The following is a 22,875-nucleotide window of genomic DNA, read 5'->3' on the forward strand; positions in this document are numbered from 1 at the left end:
TTTAGGGAAAATATCGTAAAAAACTAAATTCCCGCGTCAATTGTGAAAATGACAAATACACGTAGACGACAAAACAAAAAAAGAATACACGTCTCCTTCGTTGACAGTCTCTCCCGGTGAATTGCGAAGAATTTCAGATATTAAAATCTTTTTTCGTTCCTCATCGCGGCCACTTTCTTCTTCCCCAATTCAATATGCAATTAATATATTGCCCAGATCCCCTAGCTTTCTTCTTCGCACATCTTTATCCATTAAATTTACTAAAAAGTTGAAAATTTAATTGCAAGACGACGACTTTGAAATTTCCTTTTTTGTTTTCTTTCATTTGTCTTTCTCCTCTGATTCATGTTTTCACGTTTTCATATAAATCAGCAACCATGGATTCTTCTGCTTTTTCCTCCTCCATCACTCGTATAAAACTCGTTTTCACGAAAATTCTTACTTAGGTTCTTCAAATCACAATTTTGCTCTGTTCCTTAGAAAAAGCTAAACTTTGCTCTGTTTCTTCAACAAAAAAAGTGAACTTTGCTCTGTTCCGTCCATGTCCGATGATGATCGGAGTGGAAGCAGAATGAGATTTGAAGCAAACGTCTAGAGTTCCGACGTTATGGGTTGCGGAGGATCAAAAGTAGATAATCAACCAATAGTGATTCTCTGTAGAGAACGAAAGGAGCTGCTTAAAGCGGCGTCGTATCATCGTTCTGCTCTCGCTGTCGCTCACCTAACTTACTTCCAGTCTCTCTCCGACGTCGGTGAAGCTATTCAACGTTTCGTTGACGACGAAGTCGTAGCTGGTTTTTCTTCTTCTTCTTCGCCGGATTCTCCAGTTCTTACACTTCCGTCCGACGAAGGGAAACCGACGAAACACAAGAGGATTTCTCCTTCTTCAACCACCTCAATTTCTCATTCCGTCATCGAAGAAGAAGACACTGATGATGATTCGCATTTGCATCTAAGCTCCGGATCCGAATCCGAATCAGAAGTTGGATCTAAGGATCATATCCAAATTACTAGCACTCCAGAACAAGAGCGGTCAACGGAATCATTTCCTTCCGGTTATCATCCAACAAACTATGCTCCACCGGTTTACCCACCTGGTTATCCACCCGGTTACCCATTCAGTTACCCGACCGGTTATTCATCGGGTAATTATCAACCGGGTTACCCGAATTACACAGGTGAGAATCCATACGGAAATCGAGGAATGTATTACATGAAGAAATCTGCGCCACAATCACGACCGTTCATTTTCCAACCGGAGAATCATCGAGTGGAGGAGAACGCGCAATGGCCGTCGGATTCTGGATTTAGAAACACAGGAGTGCAACGGAGATCGCCGTCTCCGTTACCTCCTCCGTCACCACCTACGGTTTCAACTTGGGATTTTTTGAATGTGTTTGATACTTATGATTACAGCAACGCCCGTTCTCGTGCTTCGGGATATTATCCGATGGGAATGGCGTCAATCTCAAGCAGTCCTGATTCGAAGGAAGTTAGAGAAAGAGAAGGGATTCCTGAGCTAGAAGAAGTAACAGAGCAAGAAGTTATCAAGCAAGTGTATAGACGTCCCAAGAGACCAGGATTGGAGAAGGTTAAAGAACACAGAGACGAGCACAAGCACAACGTTTTTCCTGAGAGGAACATTAACAAAAGGGAAGTTCCAATGCCAGAACAAGTCACTGAGAGCTCATTGGATTCAGAGACAATTTCGTCTTTTTCAGGAAGTGATGTAGAATCGGAGTTTCACTATGTTAATGGTGGTGAAGGAAAGAGTAGCAGCATCAGTTCAATCAGTCATGGGGCTGGGACAAAGAGCTCGAGAGAAGTAGAAGAACAGTATGGGAGGAAAAAAGGAGTGAGCTTTGAGTTGGAGGAAACAACGAGCACTTCGTCTTTTGATGTTGAATCTTCCAAGATAAGTAGCTTATCCAGTTTGTCGATTCATGCCACTAGGGATCTCAGAGAAGTTGTTAAGGAGATCAAGAGTGAGTTCGAGATTGCTTCTTCTTGTGGGAAGGAGGTTGCTTTGTTACTTGAAGTCGGCAAGTTGCCTTATCAGCATAAAAACAATGGCGTTAAAGGTACTGTGTCTTAACTCGTATGTTTTGCTAGCCATGATCATGCATTAGTTTACAGCTAGAATAAAACTATCTGCTTTTGTAACCCATGCGTTTAAATTTTGCAATGTTATGTCATGGTTACAAAGTAATGCTGATAAACTTAAGTTTAATGGTTATTTGATGAATTGTAATATGAACAGAAATGTTGAAAACTCTAAATTCCAATATAATGGGAAAGTATCTTAAATTATTGTGGTTTAGACTGATTTGCTTGGTGTTGAACTATGAACCATGTATTCTGTCCGCACTGCTTTTTAGATGAAGGTCTTTTTTACTGTTTTGTTTGGTGGGGTTTTAAATGAAAAGTTTTGCTTTTCAGTTATCTTATCCAGGATCATGTATCTGGTAGCACCATCCACACGGTCATCGCACTCTCAGCCCAGACTATCAATACGTTTAACATCTAGAACTCGAAAAATGGCGAAATCATACAATGGACAAGATGTTAATGGAGGCTTCAATGGAAACCTCTCATCAACCTTAGAGAAACTGTATGCGTGGGAAAAGAAACTGTACAAGGAAGTCAAGGTATTAATATTTTTAATATTTGATGCAGCTTTGTGTTTCTGAATCACTAATGGGAATCTATATCACATATAGATTCTTGCGTGATGTTAAATTGTGATTTGCGTGTGATGGCAGGACGAAGAAAAGCTTCGTGCTATCTATGAAGAGAAGTGCAGGAGACTAAAAAAAATGGATAGTCATGGAGCAGAATCTATCAAGATCGATGCTACTCGGGCAGCCATTAGGAAGCTTCTGACCAAAATCGATGTTTGTATAAGATCAGTTGATTCGATTTCCAGCAGAATCCATAAACTTAGAGATGAAGAGTTGCAGCCACAGTTGATACAGTTAATTCACGGGTAAATCATCTCTCTATATTTTGACATCTTTTTACAGATTAAGCTGAAAAAACTGATATTTTGTGTTTTGAAGGTTGATAAGAATGTGGAGGTCAATGCTGAGGTGCCACCAGAAACAGTTTCAGGCGATCAGGGAGAGCAAGGTTCGATCTCTAAAGGCGAACACAACCTTACAAAATGACTCTGGCTCTACAGCAATTCTTGATCTTGAGATAGAGCTTAGAGAATGGTGCATCAGCTTCAACAACTGGGTCAACACCCAGAAATCATACGTCCAGTTCCTAAGCGGATGGCTCACGAAATGCCTTCACTATGAACCCGAGGCAACCGATGACGGAATCGCTCCTTTCTCTCCTAGCCAGATCGGTGCACCGCCCATCTTTATCATTTGCAAAGATTGGCAAGAAGCAATGTGTAGAATATCTGGAGAGAATGTGACCAATGCAATGCAAGGTTTTGCTTCAAGCCTACACGAGCTATGGGAGAAGCAAGAAGAAGAGCAAAGGGTAAAAGCGCAATCTGAGCAGCGAGATGCAGAGTCAGAGAGAAGTGTGGTTTCGAAAGGTCGGTCAGAGAGCGGGATATCAGCTTTGGATGATTTGAAAGTGGATTTAGATTCAATGAGGAAGAGGCTAGTCGAGGAGAGAGGTAAGGGTAAAGAAACCATTAAGCTTGTGAACAACGCGTCTTCGAGCAGCTTAAAAGCTGGTTTAGTTCCCATTTTCGGGGCACTGAGAAAATTCACATCAGAAGTTGTGAAAGCTCATGAAATTGTTAGGCTTCAACATCCTCAGACCTCTTCTTGAGTAGAGAGTGTGGACTTACCACATTTTTGCACCGTTTTGAAGTTTTGTTACTTGCAAATTAGACATAGGTCTATATAGAAGGAAATTGTTGTATAGATGAGTTCATATTCAATTATTGGTTGGTTAGTTTCCCTTGTAAACCGTTTTTAAATGGTGAAGAAGAAGATATCTAGTTTGCCTTGTAAGCCGTTACTTGCTGAATTAAAAAGAATGTAATATGACTGTTCCTGGTTGAGATTAAAAGGAAAATAGGATAAAGCTATGTGGAATAGATTAGAGAGTATGGTTAGGCATGATCTATGTCTATAAGACTATAATAGAGTATCTATAATGGCTAGAACTTAAACTAAGAACGATTATGATGAATTGTCAACTATTGGATCAGTTTTGGAAGAAGAAAAGAAAAATTACATATACAGTAAAACCTTTATAAATTAATAATGTTTGGACTGCAAAATTTTATTAATTTATAGAGGTATTAATTTATCGATAAATTAATAAATATTAATTTATAGAGAGATTTTCTTAATTTAGTAACTTTTTAAAAAACTTTATGAGATTTTTTCATTATAGAAAATATATTTCTAGAACCAGTTACAAGTATAACATAATAATAATGACTAGAAAACAATACCAAAAATTTTGATACACTAAAATATGAAAACTATAGTCAAACAAAGAACAAATATGAATTTAAGCAAAAAATTATTATAAATATATTTTACAGAATTTTTTTACATATAATATATATATATATTTGATATATTTATACAATTATTAATTTATAATATAAATGGGACCATATATTTACATAGAATTTTCAAAAAAATTATTATCTTATTAATTTATCGATTTGTGTAACTTTTTACACTGGTCCCAACTTGGGACCGGAAGAATTTATTAATTTACAGAGGTTATTAATTTATAGAGTATTAATTTATGAGGTTCTACTGTAAACTACTGTGACATTTTTCATAACTTAACTTGGAAAAAAATATGAAATTTAGATATGAAAAATCACAAATTCACAACAAGGTAAATAGTTTCAAACTATGCACAATGTTGCAGGCGATAGTTTCAAACTCTTGACAAGTTGACATGCATAAACTACAAAACTATCAAAGATTTCTCATGTTTTGGATTCGTATTTAGTAGTTTTATGCATTTTGTTCATTATCACACAACTTAATAAATCATCAGTGTAGGTACAATTACAAAGACAATAGTCTAGAACTTAAAAATCATTTTTACAAGTGCAGAAATGGGCTATGTTGCCATATGGCTTCACAATGTCAAAACGGGAGAGATACTATGGTTAGGCATGATCTATGGTTTAGGGTTATCAATACTGGCTAATTATGTATCAAAGTCAAACCACCATGGCTTTCATTTTTTTTTGGTCAGTTATTTTTTTTAAAATGCACATTACATTATTATGTTGACTCAGCAGGATATAATAATGAGAAAATCTAATGCTATTTAAAATAGAGAAAAATTAAGAAATAACTTTCTCCTAATTGTGATTTTCTTTTCAATGGTTGATTATGGAAGTAAATATTGAAATATCAATAACCGCTGTGGGTCAAAGAGTCAATGACAATTATTACTTGCCCAAAAGTTAATGAAAAACCAATGACGAGGTTTATCCAATGAAAACTCTCCACGTGTATGTATGACCAGTAATCATCCAGCGATTTCGTAATTTCCAGTGTAAGAAATGCGCTCATAAATATCATCTTCTCTATTGAGAAGAAGAAGAAGAATTCACAAGAAGAATATTCACAGAGAAGAGAGAGCGATAATAATGGCGTTTAAGGGTTTCGCGTGTTTTTCGATTCTTTTGTTGTTGTCTCTATTCGTTTCCTCTATACGAAGCGAGGAGACGAAGGAATTTGTCTTGACTCTCGATCACTCTAACTTCACCGAAACCATCTCCAAGCACGATTTCATCGTCGTCGAGTTCTACGCCCCTTGGTAAGTTCTCTATTACTCTACTCTTCAATTTCTTCTTATTCGTGAGAGATCTCTGTTGCCATGGACTTATGTCGTGAAATTCGTGGTTAGTGTTAATTTAAATGGCGCAAAGCTTTTGATTTTGATTGATTGCGTCTAGTCGAATTCTGTAGATAAAGTGTTTAGGACTATACTTTGGTACAACGATGCTTGATTTGTAATTGATTCGTGATATCTATGTGTTTTTGCTTTGTTTCAGGTGTGGTCACTGCCAGAAGCTTGCTCCTGAGGTGAGAAATTGGCTTTGAAATCACTTTCTTAGGATTTGTGTGTGAAACCAATCTATTTTAGCTAAAATGGTTTATATTTGATTGTTTACAGTACGAGAAGGCTGCATCAGAGTTGAGTAGTCATAACCCTCCTCTTGCTCTCGCCAAGATCGATGCTAGTGAAGAAGCAAACAAAGAATTTGCTAATGAGTACAAGATTCAGGGTTTCCCCACTCTTAAGATTTTGAGAAATGGAGGGAAGTCGGTTCAAGATTACAACGGACCTCGTGAAGCTGAGGGTATTGTCACTTATTTGAAGAAGCAAAGTGGTCCTGCTTCTGTTGAAATTAAGTCAGCTGATTCTGCCACTGAGGTTGTTGGTGAAAAGAATGTTGTTGCTGTAAGTGTCTCTAATGGATCATTTTTTCTTGGTTTCTTTTCCATTAGTATTGCAGGCACTAATGTCTAGCTCTGTTGTCTTAGGTTGGAGTGTTCCCTAAATTATCCGGGGATGAGTTTGATTCTTTCATGGCCCTTGCTGAGAAATTGCGTGCTGACTATGATTTCGCACACACTTTGGATGCTAAGTTTCTTCCTCGTGGAGAGTCTGTGGAAGGACCTGCAGTGAGGCTGTTCAAGCCTTTTGATGAATTGTTTGTTGACTCCAAGGTAAAGGGGAACCTTTTCATTTTGTACATTACATCAATGAGAAGTCAAGTTTTATGCAATAATGTTTCAAATTATTTATTTGATTTGCGAATCATGGATTCAGGACTTCAATGGGGAAGCTCTAGAGAAATTTGTCAAAGAATCAAGTATCCCACTTGTCACCGTCTTTGACAGTGATCCAAACAACCACCCTTATGTTGCCAAATTCTTTGAAAGCCCTGCCACTAAGGTAATTCTCAGTAAAGTTATTTTGGATCTCACTGCAGTGCAATACATTAATGGACGTTTTCAGTTATGCCTTGCATTTTTACTGGACAAGTATTTTAGATTTCTGAAGATGGTAGTTTAGTAATTTAGTATGTGCTTGAAGGTTAAAAGCTTTTCTTTGCCGGTGGTAGTGTTAACTATGACAAAAGCTGTGATATCATAAAGTAGTGATTGAATTTGGGTAATAGCATCATAGTTCTCTAGATAATTGTAAAAGCATTTGTTCTGTTTCTGAAATTTCAGGCGATGATGTTCGTTAACTTCACTGGAGCAACAGCTGAAGCTCTAAAATCAAAGTACCGTGAAGTAGCTACATCCAACAAAGATCAAAGTCTTGCCTTCCTTGTTGGTGATGCAGAGAGCAGCCAAGGCGCTTTCCAGGTTACTACACATTTAAGTTTTGTCTCTTATTATCATTTTCTCATGCCAATGTTAACACATCTCTAAGAAATTTTTTTCTTTTCATGTATTGGTTTAACAGTACTTTGGACTCGAAGAGAGCCAAGTTCCCCTCATCATCATCCAGACCCCAGATAACAAGAAGTATTTGAAAGTCAACGTTGAGGTTGACCAGATTGAATCATGGTTCAAGGACTTCCAGGTTTCATTCTCTTTTGCACACATTCACACAAGGTTTTATGAAAAAAGAAGTACGTATAAAATCAATATAACCTAAACAAACAACATGTTTTCTTCAGGACGGAAAAGTTGCTGTCCACAAAAAATCCCAACCTATTCCAGCTGAGAACAACGAACCTGTGAAGGTTGTTGTTGCCGAGAGCCTTGACGACATAGTTTTCAAGTCTGGAAAGAATGGTGAGTACATTATTTGAAAACTCTAATAATGGTTTCAATTTTTTTGCGAACGCAAGACTGATAAACATCAATTTATCTATCAGTCTTGATTGAGTTCTATGCACCATGGTGTGGACATTGTCAAAAACTTGCTCCAATCTTGGACGAAGTGGCTTTGTCATTCCAGAACGACCCAAGTGTGATCATAGCAAAATTGGTAAGCCTCTCTTTTATGTTCTTTACATGTCAAACTATAACTTGATATACTCCTCCTGGATTGACTTAACCGTGTCTGTGTCTGTGCAGGACGCAACCGCAAATGATATCCCAAGTGATACCTTCGATGTGAAAGGATTCCCGACCATTTACTTCAGGTCAGCGAGCGGAAATGTTGTAGTGTACGAAGGAGACAGGACAAAGGAAGACTTCATAAACTTCGTTGAGAAGAACAGTGAGAAGAAGCCAACTTCTCATGGAGAAGAGTCTACCAAGAGTGAGGAACCTAAGAAGACCGAGGAAACGGCCGCAAAGGACGAGCTGTAGAAATCTCATGAGTTTTGTTTCGGAATTTGAGTAGGAGCGTTTCTCTTCTTCACCATATCCAACAGAATCTTCTTTTTTCTTTAGCAGTTTTACAGTTTTATCTTTTTTGCTCTCTTGTTCGAACCCAAAATTATCCCCATTAATAAAAAGTTAAACCTAATAATCATTTAATCTGTTTTATGATTTGACCATAGGGTTGGTTAGTTTGGTACGTCTATCATTTTTGGTGGACTGTTCGGTAAATCGTCCTGTTGATTTTGTTCGTTCACCGATAGAGCCAAACTCTCAAATCTCAATCTCTGAGATAGAATCAACAATGTGGTCAAATATATAACAAGTATATAAATATGAAAAGTTCAGTTTATATACAATGTGATTAATAGGAAAAGTTGCAGTAAGAATATGAAAATTTTAGTTGAATATCTTTAAAACGTTACTTTTGAATTTAATACTGTGTGTGAGTGTTTCTCCCTTACCAAAAGATATTCAACTAACCTTCGAGGTTAATTAAATTTGTATAGGTAAAGGGCAACTTTAATCCGAATCATATGACAATGACATGACAAATGATGATCGCAATATACATACCAACAAATGATAAATAATTTGATATATATATTCGAAGATAGAAAGACGACAAATATCTACTACATATTACACCAATGAACTAGCTCTGATGGCTCCTTAAAGTGATAGCCTGATTCATGTGGTTTCGTGGACCCAATGGTCCTGTTAATATACTACATGATTTATTTGTGTGTCCAAGCATTGTGTATATCGTATTTGACAGAATTAATAGCTTTCGCTGATGACATGTATAATTTTTTCTAATCATCGGAAAATTTTGGATTGAAGTGTAGACATATACTGATCAGTGCATGTTAAAAATCATATATTTTGAATATGTAAAGTGTTCACCATAATCAGGCATATATAGTTGCAATCGTAAAGAAGTACTTGAACCCATCCCAACAATTCATGATATGTATCTTTCATTTATTTCACGAATTCCCAAGGAAACTAAAATAGTATACGATACACTTGGCTTCAGATTGTTTCCCTATATAATGGCACTAACTCTCCATGTTGAAACCACATTAATTTCTTATAACCAACAACAATAATGACAAACCATCTTCAAGATCCCTTACCTACTTACCCAAAACCGGTTTTAACCAAAGAAGAACAAGAAGTGGACGAGAAAATGGTAAGCTTGCAAGCAGAGAGTATCGTGAACACCGTGGCTTTCCCTATGGTTCTCAAAGCCGCCTTCGAGCTTGGCGTCATCGACACCATCGCTGCTGCAGGAAACGACACGTGGCTCTCACCGTGTGAGATAGCGTGTAGTCTCCCAACCAAACCCACCAACCCGGAGGCGCCGGTGTTGCTTGACCGGATGCTGAGCTTACTTGTCAGCCACTCGATCTTGAAGTGCCGTATGATTGAAACCGGAGAGAACGGTCGAACCGGAAAGATCGAGAGGGTATATGCAGCCGAACCGGTTTGCAAGTATTTTTTGAGAGATAGTGATGGTACAGGATCTCTCGTGCCTCTGTTCATGTTGCTCCATACCCAAGTGTTTTTCAAGACTTGGTACGTACTTCGCTAGTTTTTTTTAAAAGTCAAATTACATTAAATCAGTTAATATATAACCAACTTATTTACAAAAATATATTTTGTATAAAAAATGAATAAATGAAGATTTTTCTTTCACGTACAGGACAAATCTTAAAGATGTGATACTAGAAGGAAGAGATGCATTCAACTCTGCCCACGGCATGAAAATCTTCGAATACATAAATTCGGATCAACCATTTGCTGAGTTGTTTAATCGTGCAATGTCGGAACCTTCCACCATGATCATGAAGAAGGTTCTAGACGTATATAGAGGATTTGAAGATGTTAACACTTTGGTGGATGTTGGAGGAGGAAATGGCACTGTTTTAGGTTTAGTCACTTCTAAGTATCCTCATATCAAAGGTGTTAATTTCGACTTAGCTCAAGTTTTAACCCAAGCTCCTTTTTATCCAGGTATACAATACTAATTAATATATTTGATAAATATTGAAGTACTGCTAGTTTCATAGCTACCACTTAAACCTACTTTTTGTTGTACCTATTAAATCAAAGGAGTCGAGCATGTATCTGGAGACATGTTTGTAGAAGTTCCAAAGGGAGATGCCGTCTTTATGAAAGTAAGTTTATAAATATATGAAAATAGATAAATTTATATCTCTAAAGCTAATTATTAAAATTTTGTTAAATGATTGACAGTGGATACTACATGATTGGGGAGACGAGGATTGTATAAAGATTCTGAAAAATTGTTGGAAAAGTCTACCGGAAAAAGGGAAGATTATTATTGTAGAGTTTGTTACACCAAAGGAACCAAAGGGTGGTGACTTATCTTCTAACACTGTCTTTGCCATGGACTTGTTGATGTTAACCCAATGCTCTGGTGGTAAAGAGAGATCTCTTTCACAGTTCGAGAATTTGGCGTTTGCGTCAGGTTTTCTTCGATGTGAAATCATTTGTCTTGCTTATTCGTATTCTGTTATCGAATTCCACAAATAAATTTGGAATTTAAGAAAGAAAAGAAAACAATATATACGTAACTTTTTCTGTTTTGTTAAATGGCTTTTATTGCATGTAATATAGTTTGGTATTGGTTTGAGCCTTTTCATTGTTCAAGATTATGGTTGTTTTAGTATTAATAAACGGTGTGTAAGAAATAAATTCGGATAAGTATAAAAGTGTGTATTCGCATTAGGTTTGTAAATTACTGCTTGAAGCTTGATCACGGGTTTAACGGTCTGACCAGGTCGGTCCGGATTTTAAAACATTGAGTGAACTCATTTACACTACTATTAAATTCAACATATATCTTTTTTCACAAATTCCATAATAACACATAAATTATGACTAAACTATAGGTACAAACATTAATCAGTACATGCAATTGCATTCCAATTCAATATATGTGGATCCTTGTTCCCTGAATTCAGCTTCTTGATTGAAACTATTTCACAGCATGTAGGCCAGATGGCCCTAGGCTTCGACCAGGTGTTTCACATGGTGGACTTGTACTCAACAAGCCGTAGAATTAGTAACGGGTATGGTAGCTCTCACCGGAAGAAAGTTGCTTTTTTAAAATGTTACTTTTTTTTTTGTCGAATAACGATTTCATTATAGCCTCAAAGGGAAAATATATAATGTTACTTTAATTATTGTCTTTCCAACTTATACATAATGGGATGACAAAGAAATATTTAAAAAGTCTAATTTAAAAAACTAAATTAAGTTTTTAACATTAAAAGTACAATATATTTGGATTTAAAAAATAATTTTAGTACGACGTTGTTAAATGATTATAGGATCAATGAGTAGTTGGTAGTTCCTGAACGGGTTACAAAAAAGTGATATCCTGATTCACGTGGTTTGGTGGACCGACGGATCTTGTTAAATCACCTGAAAGATTTCATTTTAATTTTCTTAACATCCACTTGAAAGATATTTTTTTTAATAATGAACGAATCATGGAGTTGTTGATGTTAACACAATGCTCGGGTGGTAAAAGAGAATCAAGGAATAAACAGAATATAATTCAAGGTGGAATTTTTTGAGTTGATTACATATTTTCAAGACATATGCTGATTTAATAGTATATTGCAAATATGTAATCAACTCAATGTTTTAAAATTGTTAGCCTAAGTTTAATTATATTCTCACTTGAAACAATTTTACTGCATGTAGTACGCCAACTGGCCTTGGACTTCAGCCATGTGTTTCACATGGTGGATTTGTATTCAACAAGCCTACCCACCCATGAGTTTTACCAGCAACGATTAAAACAATTGCAAACTCAACGCGTCTAAGCAAAGAAGAACAACAAGTTGACGAAAGAACTCTGAGCTTTGCCCACCTCTACTCGGTATGGTTCAATGTTACTATAGATTACTTTCTAACATTAAAACACACACTGTTTTTGGATTTAAAATTTTATTATAGACTTAAAAATTTAATAATAGTATGACGCTTTTAAATGATTATAGGATCAATCACAAGTTAGTGCTTCCTTAAAGATATTTTCCTGCGTGGGTTAGAAGAAAGTGATATCCTGATTCACGTGGTTCGGTTGACCCCTACTTTTGTTTTCGCTATGGAATTATAAATAAATAAAAGAGAACTAAACATGTATTCATTCCATTTCATTATGTGAGCCTGAATTGTGTGACATGATCAGAATACCACCACAAAATAAAATACGAAACTCATCACAATCCTAAAGCTTTGATTGATACAATAAGACGCGGCTAATTTAGGAATCAAATCGAATCATCCACAGATTGGTAATTCTTAGAGTGGAGATTATACGATAAATCACAGATAATGGGAACTTCAACGCTCAAAAATGGATTGGTTTTGTAAACTATTACATTGCTCTCGAGGGATATTTTATTTAGGGTATTTTGAATTTTTATGAATCAAATTTATTTCCTACCCGGCCATGACACATAAATCAAAGATAAATATCTAATTTTTATTAAATAGATTTAGTTCTCAAGATTCAGTAACGCATACATATAAAGGAAACTTATCAATGAGTACATGAACAATCATGTCCACTTGCTTGATTTATACAAACGCAATTAGGATAGTAAGGATCCTTAGTTTCATCTTTGCACTGTTGAGGACCCCGAGCACGAATTGGACTACAATATGTTCCCGGAAAGTATTCAACAAGTACAGGTGGACGATCTTCTGCCTCCACTGTTTCATATCAACCACAAAAATATTAGATGGTGGATGAAACGTGTTAGATAAATACAAAATTGATAACACAAAAATTTACATTCATAACATTTTTTCATCAGTCAATGTTTTCATATTAAGCAAGTATATAAACAATCGAAATTATATGAATTATATATATCTCACCTTTAGCATTATACATCACGAAAAACATGAGAACACAAAGAACCACACACGCACTAACAGATTTCATGATGCAAATGATATGTCTATATTTTTTCTTTTGTTGTTGTGTTTATCTGGTACTGAATATTTTTTCTTATCAACAATGTCTACATATATATACAGACAACACACACACAGATATTTTTTTATTCTTACTCAAATTAAAGGCAATAAAGTTAAGTTTGACCAAAATAATTAATGCCAATTTGAGAGTCAAACCAAAATATTTATTAAAAGAATAACCTAAATAAGATAAACACATTTAAGTAATAAATCATATATTTGACAGCTAATCTACACTCCCAACGTTCCAGATTATAATATTTTCTAAATAAGCACAAAGTTTAAGAGACCATAAATGTTTTGTTATTCTAATATTAAATACCCATAAATATAGTATCTAACATTTATTTTAAAAATTAACCAATAGAAAAAGATTGCAAATTATTAATAGTCATAATAAATTATGCATTGATATTTGAGAAAAAATAATAGAACGACAAAGTGAGTAATATGACTTTACTTGCATATATAATTATTTTTTTTCTTTTCTCTTCTTATGCATTTAAATCATCATCCACCTGTTAATAATAAATTGGTTTTAAGAAATTACTATTAAAAATTATGACATTGTTTCCTTTTTTGGATAATTAATATATATGGATTATGATCCCTTCTCGTTGGAATTTATTAATATTATCATTACTATGATTAGTTTTGATTTACAAAAATTTCACAATTATTTTGTTTCCTTTTTTGGGATAATTAATATATATAGATTATGATCCCTTCTCGTTGGAATTTATTAATATCATTATTATTATTATTAGTTTTGATTTACAAAAATTTCACAATTTTAAGAAATAATCTAAAATTACCATTAAATAATTAATTTGCAAAGATTCCTAAAGTGTCAGTTTTATTATGGTCATATATTGAAAAATTATAATTGCAGTAATTTCCCTTTAATTGTGAGATTTCTAGAAATATATCTTTTTCTCTGAAAAAGAGGTTTTCCTTGAAATATATATCATGATACCAGTTAGTGACTTAGTGTTGTCCATAATAAATCTTTGTTTATCACCACAATAAGCATACTGAAACTGAAGATATCACCAAACTTTGGTTATGATTTTCTTTCCTATCGCATCGTATGTTTTATATAGTTGACCGTTTTAAAATTTGTAGTTTTTTTTTTTATAATCGTCGATATTCTATTTTAACCTTTTCGATGTGAAGAAAAAAATGAAAACTCTGACGCATCTTTCATTAGTTAACTTTTAATTCGCATTTGAGTACTACTACACGCGTCTCAGTGCATGGCACTAGTGTGAATCTCGAATTCAATCTTCTTTGCCATTGTTATCTATATCAAAACAACAACAACAACAACAATCGCAAACTATCTACATGAACCATCATCTTTTATTCAAAAAAAAATACATGAACCATCATCTTTTTGTCCATCCCCGTGACAATAAATTAGTATTAAACATAATCAGTCCACTTGTCTTTGGGATTTCTCCTTATAAAAACATCACTAACTGTGAAAGTTAAAACCACATCCTCAAATCAACTCTACCTTTGTTATCATCTTCTTCAATCTTTCAACCTATATCGACAATTATGTCAAACCATCTTCAAGATCCCTTAACCACTTACCCTAAACCGGGTTTAACCAAAGAAGAACAAGAAATCGACGAGAAAATGGTGAGCTTGCAAGCGGAGAGTATAGTCAACGCCGTGGCTTTCCCCATGGTTCTCAAAGCCGCCTTAGAGCTTGGAGTCATTGATACGATCGCTGCTGCTAGCAACGGCACGTGGCTCTCACCGTCTGAGATAGCCGTTAGTCTCCCAAACAAACCCACTAACCCGGAGGCGCCGGTATTGCTGGACCGGATGCTGCGGTTACTTGTAAGCCACTCGATCTTGAAGTGTTGTATGGTTGAAAGCAGAGAAAATGGTCAAACCGGAAAGATCGAGAGAGTATATGCAGCTGAACCGATTTGCAAGTACTTCTTGAAAGATAGTGACGGCTCTGGTTCTCTCTCGTCCTTGTTATTGTTGCTCCATAGCCAAGTCATTCTCAAAACATGGTTAGTGAACATAAAACGTAAATGAACATTTGAAGATATTTTTTTTGAAAAAATTCCATATATAGGACAAATCTCAAGGATGTGATACTAGAAGGAAAAGATGCATTCAGCTCTGCCCACGACATGAGACTTTTCGAATATATTAGTTCGGATGACCAGTTCTCTAAGTTGTTTCACCGCGCAATGTCGGAATCTTCCACAATGGTCATGAAGAAGGTTCTAGAAGAATACAGAGGATTTGAAGATGTTAACACTTTGGTGGATGTAGGAGGAGGTATCGGCACCATATTAGGTCTCATCACTTCCAAGTATCCTCATATCAAAGGTGTTAATTTCGACTTAGCTCAAGTTTTAACCCAAGCTCCTTTTTATCCAGGTACAAAACTATACTTAGTATATTTGCTGTGCTAGTATTACTAACTAATGTACCTCCTAAATCTTTTGTATGGTTTGACTAATACTAATGATAGGAGTCAAGCATGTCTCCGGAGACATGTTTATTGAAGTTCCAAAAGGAGATGCCATCTTTATGAAAGTAAGTTTATATGTTTATGAATCGATAAATTATAATTGAGTCTCATTATTTTCGAAATATAATATGGTTAAGTTATTGACAGTGGATACTACATGATTGGGGAGACGAGGATTGTATAAAGATTCTGAAAAATTGTTGGAAAAGTCTACCGGAAAAAGGTAAAGTGATCATTGTAGAGATGATTACACCAATGGAACCAAAGCCTAATGACTTTTCGTGTAACACCGTGTTGGGCATGGACTTGTTGATGTTAACACAATGCTCTGGTGGTAAAGAGCGATCTCTTTCGCAGTTCGAGAATTTAGCGTTTGCGTCAGGCTTTCTTCTATGTGAAATCATATGTCTTTCTTATTCATATTCTGTTATCGAATTCCACAAATAAGGATTTGGAATTCACGAATTCTGCTACATGCTAAGTTTTCTTTTCAAGATTGTTTAGTGTATTATATTAACAGATTGTAATAATAATTGTGAAAGGGTGTTTGCTTTAGGTTTGTAATTGAAACATTTCTTCTTATGCTCCGACAACGTTTCTATAATGTTTTCTTACTGTAACCTTTGAGTTTGATTGCACCAAAAAGCACGAGCTAGTAAATCCCAATTTCGATTCATTGCTATCGAAAGCAGTAGGATTCATAAAATATTCATTTACTCTCATTTTGATTACAATCATCAAACGACATTTACTTATTACAGAGCACAATGAGAAACAAGTGTTATTCAAATGCTAGACTTGAATACCTCTGAATGAATCAGAGGCTTCCATGATGGGTTTCGAGGAAGAAACGTATCCTGCAAAATACACAAAGCTCACGAATTCAATTTCAAGATCCAGAATTTCGAGTAGATTTTTAAAAGAAATTCGTACCGAAACGTAGGAGCAAGAAGGGATGATGGAGATGGAGTGAGAAGAGGCGTGTTCGAAAGCGGCGACGCAGAGATGAGAAGCTAAACCTAATCCTCGTTTGAATGAAGGAACGTAAGTATGAACCAGATCCATCACTTTACCGTTGTTTCTCATCTTGTATTCTATGAAAGCTTCGTGATCCTCCGTCTCGAATCGCCTTTTGCCTTCGTTCCACACTATCTTTGGTGGCTCTGTCGCCATCTTCGCCTCCGTTGTCGCCGCCGTGTTCGTCATTTGTCAATAAACGTAAATCGAAGGAATGTTTCTTTATCTGATTCTTATCGGGCCTATTAATGGGCCTATTAACCGCGGTGTTCTGTTATGAATAATTTTTAGGAGGACTTTTAAGATTTTAAAATAACGAAAGCTTCATTGGCTAAATGTAGCTAATAAACGTACATTAGGATTTCAATTTTCCACAATGTAGCTAATAAAGCAAAACTCTCATTGTGCATAACTTACAAAAGACATGATTATAAATAAAACCATTCTAGTTTGGAACTAAACCAACCATCTTCTCTCTTCTCTCTGCCAATTGAGCTCACAATGGAGTAACGTGTGCAGTCTCGTCTAAGAAGAGGCACCCGAATACATTATTGAAGAAATCTCCGCCTTTAACAATACCTTTTCCATCTATGGTTTCCATGTCATATTTGCAAGCCCGCATGCAATCAGGACAGTATGTAACCTGCGTTGCATAGACAATCATGAGAACTTGCAATTTCCAAGAGTTTTTCTCAAGGAAACAAGTATATGTCAGGTAGTTTTAGTAACGAACCTCCAAAATTTTTGGCTCGAAGGAGCTATCGAGCATTACATCTACTCCGTACATTGCTCTAGATTTGGGGGATTGCATCTCTGGATGCGCGAGAGCTGCCGCCTCAAACACTGCCCGTATCACCTGCTTCACCTTCTCATGGATATCCATCCATTTAACTATTGAGAGTTGAATTGTGTTATTGACAAAATGAAATGCATAAAAATCTGGAGAAAGTAAACCCAAATATAGTGTATACCGTTATGTTCTTGTTCAAATTCTCTCACAAACTCTGCCGTGGGCTTGTGATTCAACTTCCGACCATAGTTCTGAAACGCATAAGAGAATGAACATGAAAAGGGAAAACGAGAGTTGCTGAATCATTATGTGGAAAGAGTGTTCTTAACTAATACCATGACAGTGAAGTGAGTTTCATATTCAAAGAAACTGTGCTTTTCCAATGAATATGGATTGTTGGACAACCTAACCTGAAATCAAACATATAGGATTGATATATATGAGTAAATAAGCGCTTGTATTGGTTGTAATGAAAATTAAAATAAGCATTACCCAAAATATCTCTATTAGGTAAATCTCCAGCGGGTCAATACTCCGCACTAGCACAACATATCGCAGATCAAACTTGTTCCCCTTGAACAAAGCAGGGTGCTCTATGTACTTCTGGCAGATCTTGGGACCAGTTTCCATCATGCGGATGATAGCAGATAAATTATCGGTTATACTTGTGTCGATTGTCCGTGCCATGTTCCATGGTTTCAAGATCCACAAATTGTTCAATTGATCACGTTTGCGGACACAATAGTCCCCAATAAACTGGGACAATTGGGTTTCAAGATTATAGGTAGGCTGTAACCATTTTGGAGATCCATAACCCTGTAAAGCAAAACATAGGGATTTCAGAAACAAGTTACTAACGTGCTATGATAATCTAAGGGTATAATCTGCTGAATTTACCATTTGAATAGTCTCTGCAAGATGATGCTTCATAACAAGACATGCCTCAAAGGGAAACTGATTTATGTACTGGTCATCTGTTATTCCCACCTCTTTTTTGAGCTCATCATCCACCTGTACACTTGTCCATAATATGTCTGCATCTTTTGGTTCATTTGCTGCAGGCAGGCAAGTGACACAACTCAGAAAACACAAAGAAAATTCTTGATTCGTCTAATGCATTTATGCAGACGATTGCTTAGTATATCCATCCAATGAGACGTAGATATCATGAAAAATGGATCAAATCACATACTGATCACAAATTCTGGGCGTGTCAGAAATTCTTCAACTTGAGGTAGATCCGTGTAAACCAGCAAAGGAGACCCATCACTATGCTGTATGCTTCGGGAAACTGAAGGGTTGGAAGGTTTTGACTCGAAGGCTTTGGCCTGCAGTTTCTGTTGGTATTTCTCAAATTCCTAGGAAATCATGACAGCGAATCTGTTAATTAACAAAAATCTTTGTATGAAATGAGAGGAAAGGAAGTCTGCTAATGAACAGAAAGCTAAAGAGGACACCGAGGAAGTACATGAATAAAATAATTCTCAGGAGTTTGAAACCAGGCTGTGAGTCTCGCAGACCGCTGTTTGTCCTCCCCAATACCAGATAGAAAATCACGAGTGCACTCATCACCTTTTTGAGAATGCTTTATAGGCCACATTACCGAATAGCTGGAACATATAAAACCAAATAAACATGAAGATAGAAAATATTTGCATACATGACATGTGAGCCCTGATCAAGAAGCGCATGTCAATCCACATTACACTTTTGAACTATAGCAACATAACACGTGTTTACAGCGCATAGAAGTTGAATTTAACAAATACGAGGAGCAGTGCAGGAAATTTTTTAAAAGTTGCTACCTCACAGCAGATTCTAGTTTCCCAGAAGGCATGAAAAGGAAGGGAGCTACTTTGAAATTGGGTTCATCACTATGCCTCAAAGCTGAACCCAATTCATCCATCACATACCTGCGAAAAAGTGATATCACTGCACCACTCACAGTCATACATATCCAAAAATTATGTGCCCAAGAACTACAGACAAGACTATCCATAAACTGTTTGATTCCCCCTCCTAATTCTAACCTCTTAAGAAGTAGACTAGCATCAAATGTTCATTCCCAATACTATAGAAATTTTGCACATATATACACCAAAGGAGACCTCGCCCAGTCAAATCAAAGAAGGCTTTAGTCTAGAGAAACAAATGCTAGGGTGAGAATACATTCCAAAAGTGAAAATGGTCATTCCGACATACAAAGAGTGGTAACTCTTTCAGCTTTCAGTGTTGGATTAGAATCGTCACAAATATTAAATATTGGATTTCTCTAATTTGTCTATTTAACTGAAAATTGTTATGATAGTTTAAATAGTAAATATAAACAGCCGTGAGTTTTATTTCTTATCCCCAGCAAATCCACCGCACTAATTCTAATATAGCAAAAAAAAAGAGAAACATTGCATACCATAAAGAAGTTTCATCAAGCTTTTCATCATCCGCAAGGCGATAATTCAGCGCATACAACCACATTGCATCAAGAACACGATCAACAAGAGTATCATCAGGATTCAGCTCAGGAATGCGTGGTTGAAGCATTGAGTCAACAACATGCTTTCCAGTTTCCAAAATTTTTGCCGTATCAACGCCATTTAGTAAAGAAAGGTTTGAGAGCGATTCAAGAATCTCTAGAGCATTAATTCCAAGAGGTCCAGGTATGTCAACCTACAAACAAGAAGTAACACGTGAGCTCATCTCTGCATAAATAAATTTTAGTTAACTTTGTACAGTAACCTCAATTTGTATCTGAATAAGGACAACTTCCAACATTTACCTCTAATGAAGACAGTGAAGGGAAGAGCTTCAAGACTTCAAGTAGTTCTCCAACAGAATTCTGATCCAATGAGTTTCCACGAATATTTAAATGAGAAAGTAATGGCATCTCGTGCACAGAGAATGCCTGAAAATGAAGAAAGCAAAGGCAGATAAATCAGGCACGTAAAATACAAAATTGAAACATACACCTTCGTCAATGCTTGTAGCCTCTACGGTCAATAAACTACACTCCCTGCCTCTCTGAGAGAAAGTAGGGGGACAAAACTGACCTTATTGACTAGATTGTGTATTGACCGGTTTGAAAGGTCAAGTGAGGTGACATTGCACAAGGGTTGATCCTGCTGAACACAACCAGGATTATCCTTCCCAAAGATATCTCCACAGAAACCAAGTGCCCATAACCCATAATTAGGGGTAAAACACGAGTTGTAAATCTCAAGACTCGGACAGCCTTGCAATATTTCGTCAGCCATCTGACGTTCACTGAAAATAATCATAAAAAAGAAATACATGAGAAATTAATTATATATCCACACACATCCATATATTTTGTAAATGCATGATTACCTCTTCTGAAGAACAGGATTGTCATTCAGCCACAAAGCCTTCAGATTCTTAAACTTCACAATCTCTTGTATAACCACATCCGCACTCTCTATTTTGTTCCCGATAAGACTAAGCGCCACTAAATCCTACCCAAAAAATGGCAGCAGCACAAACAAAGAAGCTTTAGAATCTAGCATTTGAAATAAACCTTCACCATCTGAGCTAGAGTCTAGCATGAAAGTACTAAAGGAGAAGAAAGATCTAAAGACATGCCTGAAATTTACTAGGCAAATGCAGGGACAACAATGAGTCATCAACACCAAGACCCTCCAACTCCAACCATCTCAAAGAGTCATATCCTTTATCTGCTGCATAACGAATTTCATTGTCAATTATCTGATCAACAGAGAGTTCCTCTGCCACTTCTTCTTCTCCAGCATCCACATCAATATCAACACTCATCAAAGAAGCCATCCTCTCAGCCAATCCAGGAATTTCCTTAAGCTGAAGTAAGAGATTAAAACAAACCTTAAGCTTCATCACCAATCCAAAATTCAATAAGCTTCTTTCGAGAGTGAGAGTAGGCGTTACCTGCTTATAGGCATCGGGAAGACGAAAAGTCCAGGCGTGATCGACAAGGAAGACGTCAGAATCTTTAGGCATAGATTCGGCAGTGAGGAGAAGCTTCCGTCGCTGATCATCCTCGCAGGATTCGATTTGGAAGTAATCGCCGCCATCAAAAGTATCGTAAGCAAGTTTCTCGAAGAGGCGTGGGTAAAGCTTCGGCGGCAAACCTGAAGCCGCCAAAAGTATTCCATGTACTTTGACGAAATCATCAAAGCTCTCGATTTTGCTCATTGTTCTCTCTGAGGGGTTTTAGCTTAAGCTGCGTTTTCGGCGACAGAAGAAGAAGAGAAGTGGGAGTGATATAATAGGGTTAATTTTGAAAAGTAATAACTAAAAAAATGTAAGAAACAAAAAGAGGTCCTACCGGGAGTCGAACCCAGGTCGCTGGATTCAAAGTCCAGAGTGCTAACCACTACACCATAGAACCTCGGATGCTTGTTAGGTGAAAGCTATCTTATTTATATACATAATATATGCGTATTAGAAAAAAGGAAACAAAATAGAAAAAAGGAAACTTTGTAACTTTTAATCCTGACCGCTGAAATTTTGCTGATATCTTGACCGTCCTTTGAATTGATAGCTCGTCTATAAATAATGCTCTTGCTCTTCCTCTCTATGCTAAAATCTCGAAACCCTAATTATTCTAAGATTCTAATTTGTGAAGTTTGTGAGGTTTTAGGGATGGGTTACAATTTCTACATGAGAGTGTATGAGGTTGTTGATGATGCTTCAACGGATGCAATCATATCGTGGAGCGAAAGCAACAACAGTTTCATTATCTGGAATGTTGGAGAGTTTTACAGAAGGATTCTGCCTAAATATGTAGACTTGGGCACAAACCTCTCACGGTTTTTCTCCAACCTTCGTTCTCATGGGTTCAAAATAGTTAAAGGAAGAACTGGAGTATTGGAATTTGGACATGAAGATTTTATCAGAGATAAACTGGAGCTTATGAAGAAGATGGTTAGCGATAAACGTAAAGCAAGGAAAGCTGCTAAATCCAAAGCAAGGAAAGCTAGAGTTCAAGTCGAGTTTCTCTTCCAACACTTGCAAATTTGATCGTCCATTAAATCAGTCTTCTTTATTATGTATATTCGTCTCCAAGTAGATTCAAGTCTAAGAACTTTTCAATAGTATGTTTCTCTCTTTATAGGAACCCTCTTTATATGCCTAGTCTTTGATTCTTCTCTTATGATGGTGGCTTCTCTTCTTTATTGTCTTATATTATGATTCATAACAACATCACATAGAAACTTCCTAAAACCTCTTAACAGAAAATTGAAAAC

The 22,875-nt window shown here is 36.3% G+C and overlaps 8 protein-coding genes and 1 non-coding gene across 10 annotated transcripts; 5 read left to right on the top strand and 4 right to left on the bottom strand.

Annotated features, from left to right (window-relative positions):
* The first annotated feature begins 80 nt into the window (after positions 1-80).
* On the top strand, positions 81-4,059 carry AT1G77500 (DUF630 family protein, putative (DUF630 and DUF632)). The gene is made up of 4 exons (NM_106399.4): positions 81-2,081; positions 2,440-2,648; positions 2,763-2,986; positions 3,060-4,059. Exons 1-4 carry the CDS (start codon positions 608-610, stop codon positions 3,790-3,792), a joined length of 2,640 nt encoding a protein of 879 aa, NP_177874.1. The 5' UTR covers positions 81-607; the 3' UTR covers positions 3,793-4,059.
* A 1,443-nt stretch (positions 4,060-5,502) lies between these two features.
* On the top strand, positions 5,503-8,555 carry PDIL1-2 (PDI-like 1-2). Its single transcript, NM_106400.3, has 10 exons — positions 5,503-5,766; positions 6,005-6,035; positions 6,127-6,414; positions 6,498-6,683; positions 6,787-6,912; positions 7,194-7,331; positions 7,432-7,551; positions 7,649-7,766; positions 7,850-7,962; positions 8,052-8,555. The coding sequence occupies exons 1-10, from the start codon at positions 5,597-5,599 to the stop codon at positions 8,286-8,288; spliced, it is 1,527 nt and encodes a 508-aa protein (NP_177875.1). The 5' UTR covers positions 5,503-5,596; the 3' UTR covers positions 8,289-8,555.
* A 674-nt stretch (positions 8,556-9,229) lies between these two features.
* On the top strand, positions 9,230-11,127 carry AT1G77520 (O-methyltransferase family protein). Its single transcript, NM_106401.4, has 4 exons — positions 9,230-9,881; positions 10,009-10,319; positions 10,419-10,483; positions 10,563-11,127. The coding sequence occupies exons 1-4, from the start codon at positions 9,412-9,414 to the stop codon at positions 10,860-10,862; spliced, it is 1,146 nt and encodes a 381-aa protein (NP_177876.1). The 5' UTR covers positions 9,230-9,411; the 3' UTR covers positions 10,863-11,127.
* Positions 11,128-12,790: 1,663 nt separating this feature from the next.
* Positions 12,791-13,386, bottom strand: AT1G77525 (defensin-like protein). The gene is made up of 2 exons (NM_001124138.2): positions 13,227-13,386; positions 12,791-13,058 (listed from the first exon to the last, which is right to left on the bottom strand). The coding sequence occupies exons 1-2, from the start codon at positions 13,291-13,293 to the stop codon at positions 12,886-12,888; spliced, it is 240 nt and encodes a 79-aa protein (NP_001117610.1). The 5' UTR covers positions 13,294-13,386; the 3' UTR covers positions 12,791-12,885.
* A 1,372-nt stretch (positions 13,387-14,758) lies between these two features.
* On the top strand, positions 14,759-16,495 carry AT1G77530 (O-methyltransferase family protein). 2 transcript variants are annotated; one of them, NM_106402.2, is made up of 4 exons: positions 14,759-15,361; positions 15,427-15,737; positions 15,832-15,896; positions 15,979-16,495. In NM_106402.2, exons 1-4 carry the CDS (start codon positions 14,892-14,894, stop codon positions 16,276-16,278), a joined length of 1,146 nt encoding a protein of 381 aa, NP_177877.1. In that variant the 5' UTR covers positions 14,759-14,891; the 3' UTR covers positions 16,279-16,495. The 2 variants fall into 2 exon arrangements, with proteins under 2 accessions (NP_177877.1, NP_001323016.1); NM_001334785.1 differs by having other exon boundaries at positions 15,427-15,896.
* Positions 16,481-17,137, bottom strand: AT1G77540 (Acyl-CoA N-acyltransferases (NAT) superfamily protein). The gene is made up of 2 exons (NM_106403.4): positions 16,765-17,137; positions 16,481-16,688 (listed from the first exon to the last, which is right to left on the bottom strand). The coding sequence occupies exons 1-2, from the start codon at positions 17,035-17,037 to the stop codon at positions 16,617-16,619; spliced, it is 345 nt and encodes a 114-aa protein (NP_565157.1). The 5' UTR covers positions 17,038-17,137; the 3' UTR covers positions 16,481-16,616.
* AT1G77550 (tubulin-tyrosine ligase) lies at positions 17,132-21,905 on the bottom strand. The gene is made up of 15 exons (NM_106404.6): positions 21,554-21,905; positions 21,236-21,466; positions 20,984-21,108; positions 20,686-20,899; positions 20,415-20,540; positions 20,049-20,305; positions 19,444-19,551; positions 19,107-19,248; positions 18,831-18,996; positions 18,536-18,693; positions 18,131-18,454; positions 17,974-18,048; positions 17,820-17,889; positions 17,582-17,739; positions 17,132-17,491 (listed from the first exon to the last, which is right to left on the bottom strand). Exons 1-15 carry the CDS (start codon positions 21,818-21,820, stop codon positions 17,345-17,347), a joined length of 2,568 nt encoding a protein of 855 aa, NP_177879.3. The 5' UTR covers positions 21,821-21,905; the 3' UTR covers positions 17,132-17,344.
* Positions 21,906-21,944: 39 nt separating this feature from the next.
* Positions 21,945-22,016, bottom strand: AT1G77560. Its single transcript has one exon. It is a non-coding gene; the product is annotated as a tRNA-Gln (tRNA).
* Positions 22,017-22,204: 188 nt separating this feature from the next.
* Positions 22,205-22,866, top strand: AT1G77570 (Winged helix-turn-helix transcription repressor DNA-binding protein; the record flags this gene model as incomplete). Its single annotated transcript, NM_106405.3, has 1 exon — positions 22,205-22,866. One exon carries the CDS (start codon positions 22,205-22,207, stop codon positions 22,646-22,648), a length of 444 nt encoding a protein of 147 aa, NP_177880.2. The 3' UTR covers positions 22,649-22,866.
* Between the last annotated feature and the right edge of the window lie 9 nt (positions 22,867-22,875).

Source organism: Arabidopsis thaliana (genome assembly GCF_000001735.4).
Source record: "Arabidopsis thaliana chromosome 1 sequence".
Lineage (NCBI taxonomy): Eukaryota > Viridiplantae > Streptophyta > Magnoliopsida > Brassicales > Brassicaceae > Arabidopsis > Arabidopsis thaliana.

Excerpts from the sequence above, each read along its gene's own strand:
- AT1G77500 (NM_106399.4), top strand. The coding sequence starts at position 608 with ATGGGTTGCGGAGGATCAAAAGTAGATAATCAACCAATAGTGATTCTC. Across the intron at positions 2,082-2,439 it reads TAAAAACAATGGCGTTAAAG|TTATCTTATCCAGGATCATG; the intron begins GTACTGTGTCTT and ends TTTGCTTTTCAG. Across the intron at positions 2,987-3,059 it reads TTGATACAGTTAATTCACGG|GTTGATAAGAATGTGGAGGT; the intron begins GTAAATCATCTC and ends TGTGTTTTGAAG.
- AT1G77520 (NM_106401.4), top strand. The coding sequence starts at position 9,412 with ATGACAAACCATCTTCAAGATCCCTTACCTACTTACCCAAAACCGGTT. Across the intron at positions 10,320-10,418 it reads CCAAGCTCCTTTTTATCCAG|GAGTCGAGCATGTATCTGGA; the intron begins GTATACAATACT and ends ATTAAATCAAAG. Across the intron at positions 10,484-10,562 it reads GAGATGCCGTCTTTATGAAA|TGGATACTACATGATTGGGG; the intron begins GTAAGTTTATAA and ends AATGATTGACAG.
- AT1G77550 (NM_106404.6), bottom strand. The coding sequence starts at position 21,820 with ATGAGCAAAATCGAGAGCTTTGATGATTTCGTCAAAGTACATGGAATA. Across the intron at positions 18,455-18,535 it reads TTGCAGAGACTATTCAAATG|GGTTATGGATCTCCAAAATG; the intron begins GTAAATTCAGCA and ends TTTGCTTTACAG. Across the intron at positions 18,049-18,130 it reads ACCTAATAGAGATATTTTGG|GTTAGGTTGTCCAACAATCC; the intron begins GTAATGCTTATT and ends GTTTGATTTCAG.
- PDIL1-2 (NM_106400.3), top strand. The coding sequence starts at position 5,597 with ATGGCGTTTAAGGGTTTCGCGTGTTTTTCGATTCTTTTGTTGTTGTCT. Across the intron at positions 7,332-7,431 it reads GCAGCCAAGGCGCTTTCCAG|TACTTTGGACTCGAAGAGAG; the intron begins GTTACTACACAT and ends TTGGTTTAACAG. Across the intron at positions 7,767-7,849 it reads TTTCAAGTCTGGAAAGAATG|TCTTGATTGAGTTCTATGCA; the intron begins GTGAGTACATTA and ends TTTATCTATCAG.
- AT1G77540 (NM_106403.4), bottom strand. The coding sequence starts at position 17,037 with ATGACGAACACGGCGGCGACAACGGAGGCGAAGATGGCGACAGAGCCA. Across the intron at positions 16,689-16,764 it reads CTTCTTGCTCCTACGTTTCG|GATACGTTTCTTCCTCGAAA; the intron begins GTACGAATTTCT and ends TGTATTTTGCAG.
- AT1G77525 (NM_001124138.2), bottom strand. The coding sequence starts at position 13,293 with ATGAAATCTGTTAGTGCGTGTGTGGTTCTTTGTGTTCTCATGTTTTTC. Across the intron at positions 13,059-13,226 it reads CGTGATGTATAATGCTAAAG|TGGAGGCAGAAGATCGTCCA; the intron begins GTGAGATATATA and ends GATATGAAACAG.
- AT1G77530 (NM_106402.2), top strand. The coding sequence starts at position 14,892 with ATGTCAAACCATCTTCAAGATCCCTTAACCACTTACCCTAAACCGGGT. Across the intron at positions 15,738-15,831 it reads CCAAGCTCCTTTTTATCCAG|GAGTCAAGCATGTCTCCGGA; the intron begins GTACAAAACTAT and ends TACTAATGATAG. Across the intron at positions 15,897-15,978 it reads GAGATGCCATCTTTATGAAA|TGGATACTACATGATTGGGG; the intron begins GTAAGTTTATAT and ends AGTTATTGACAG.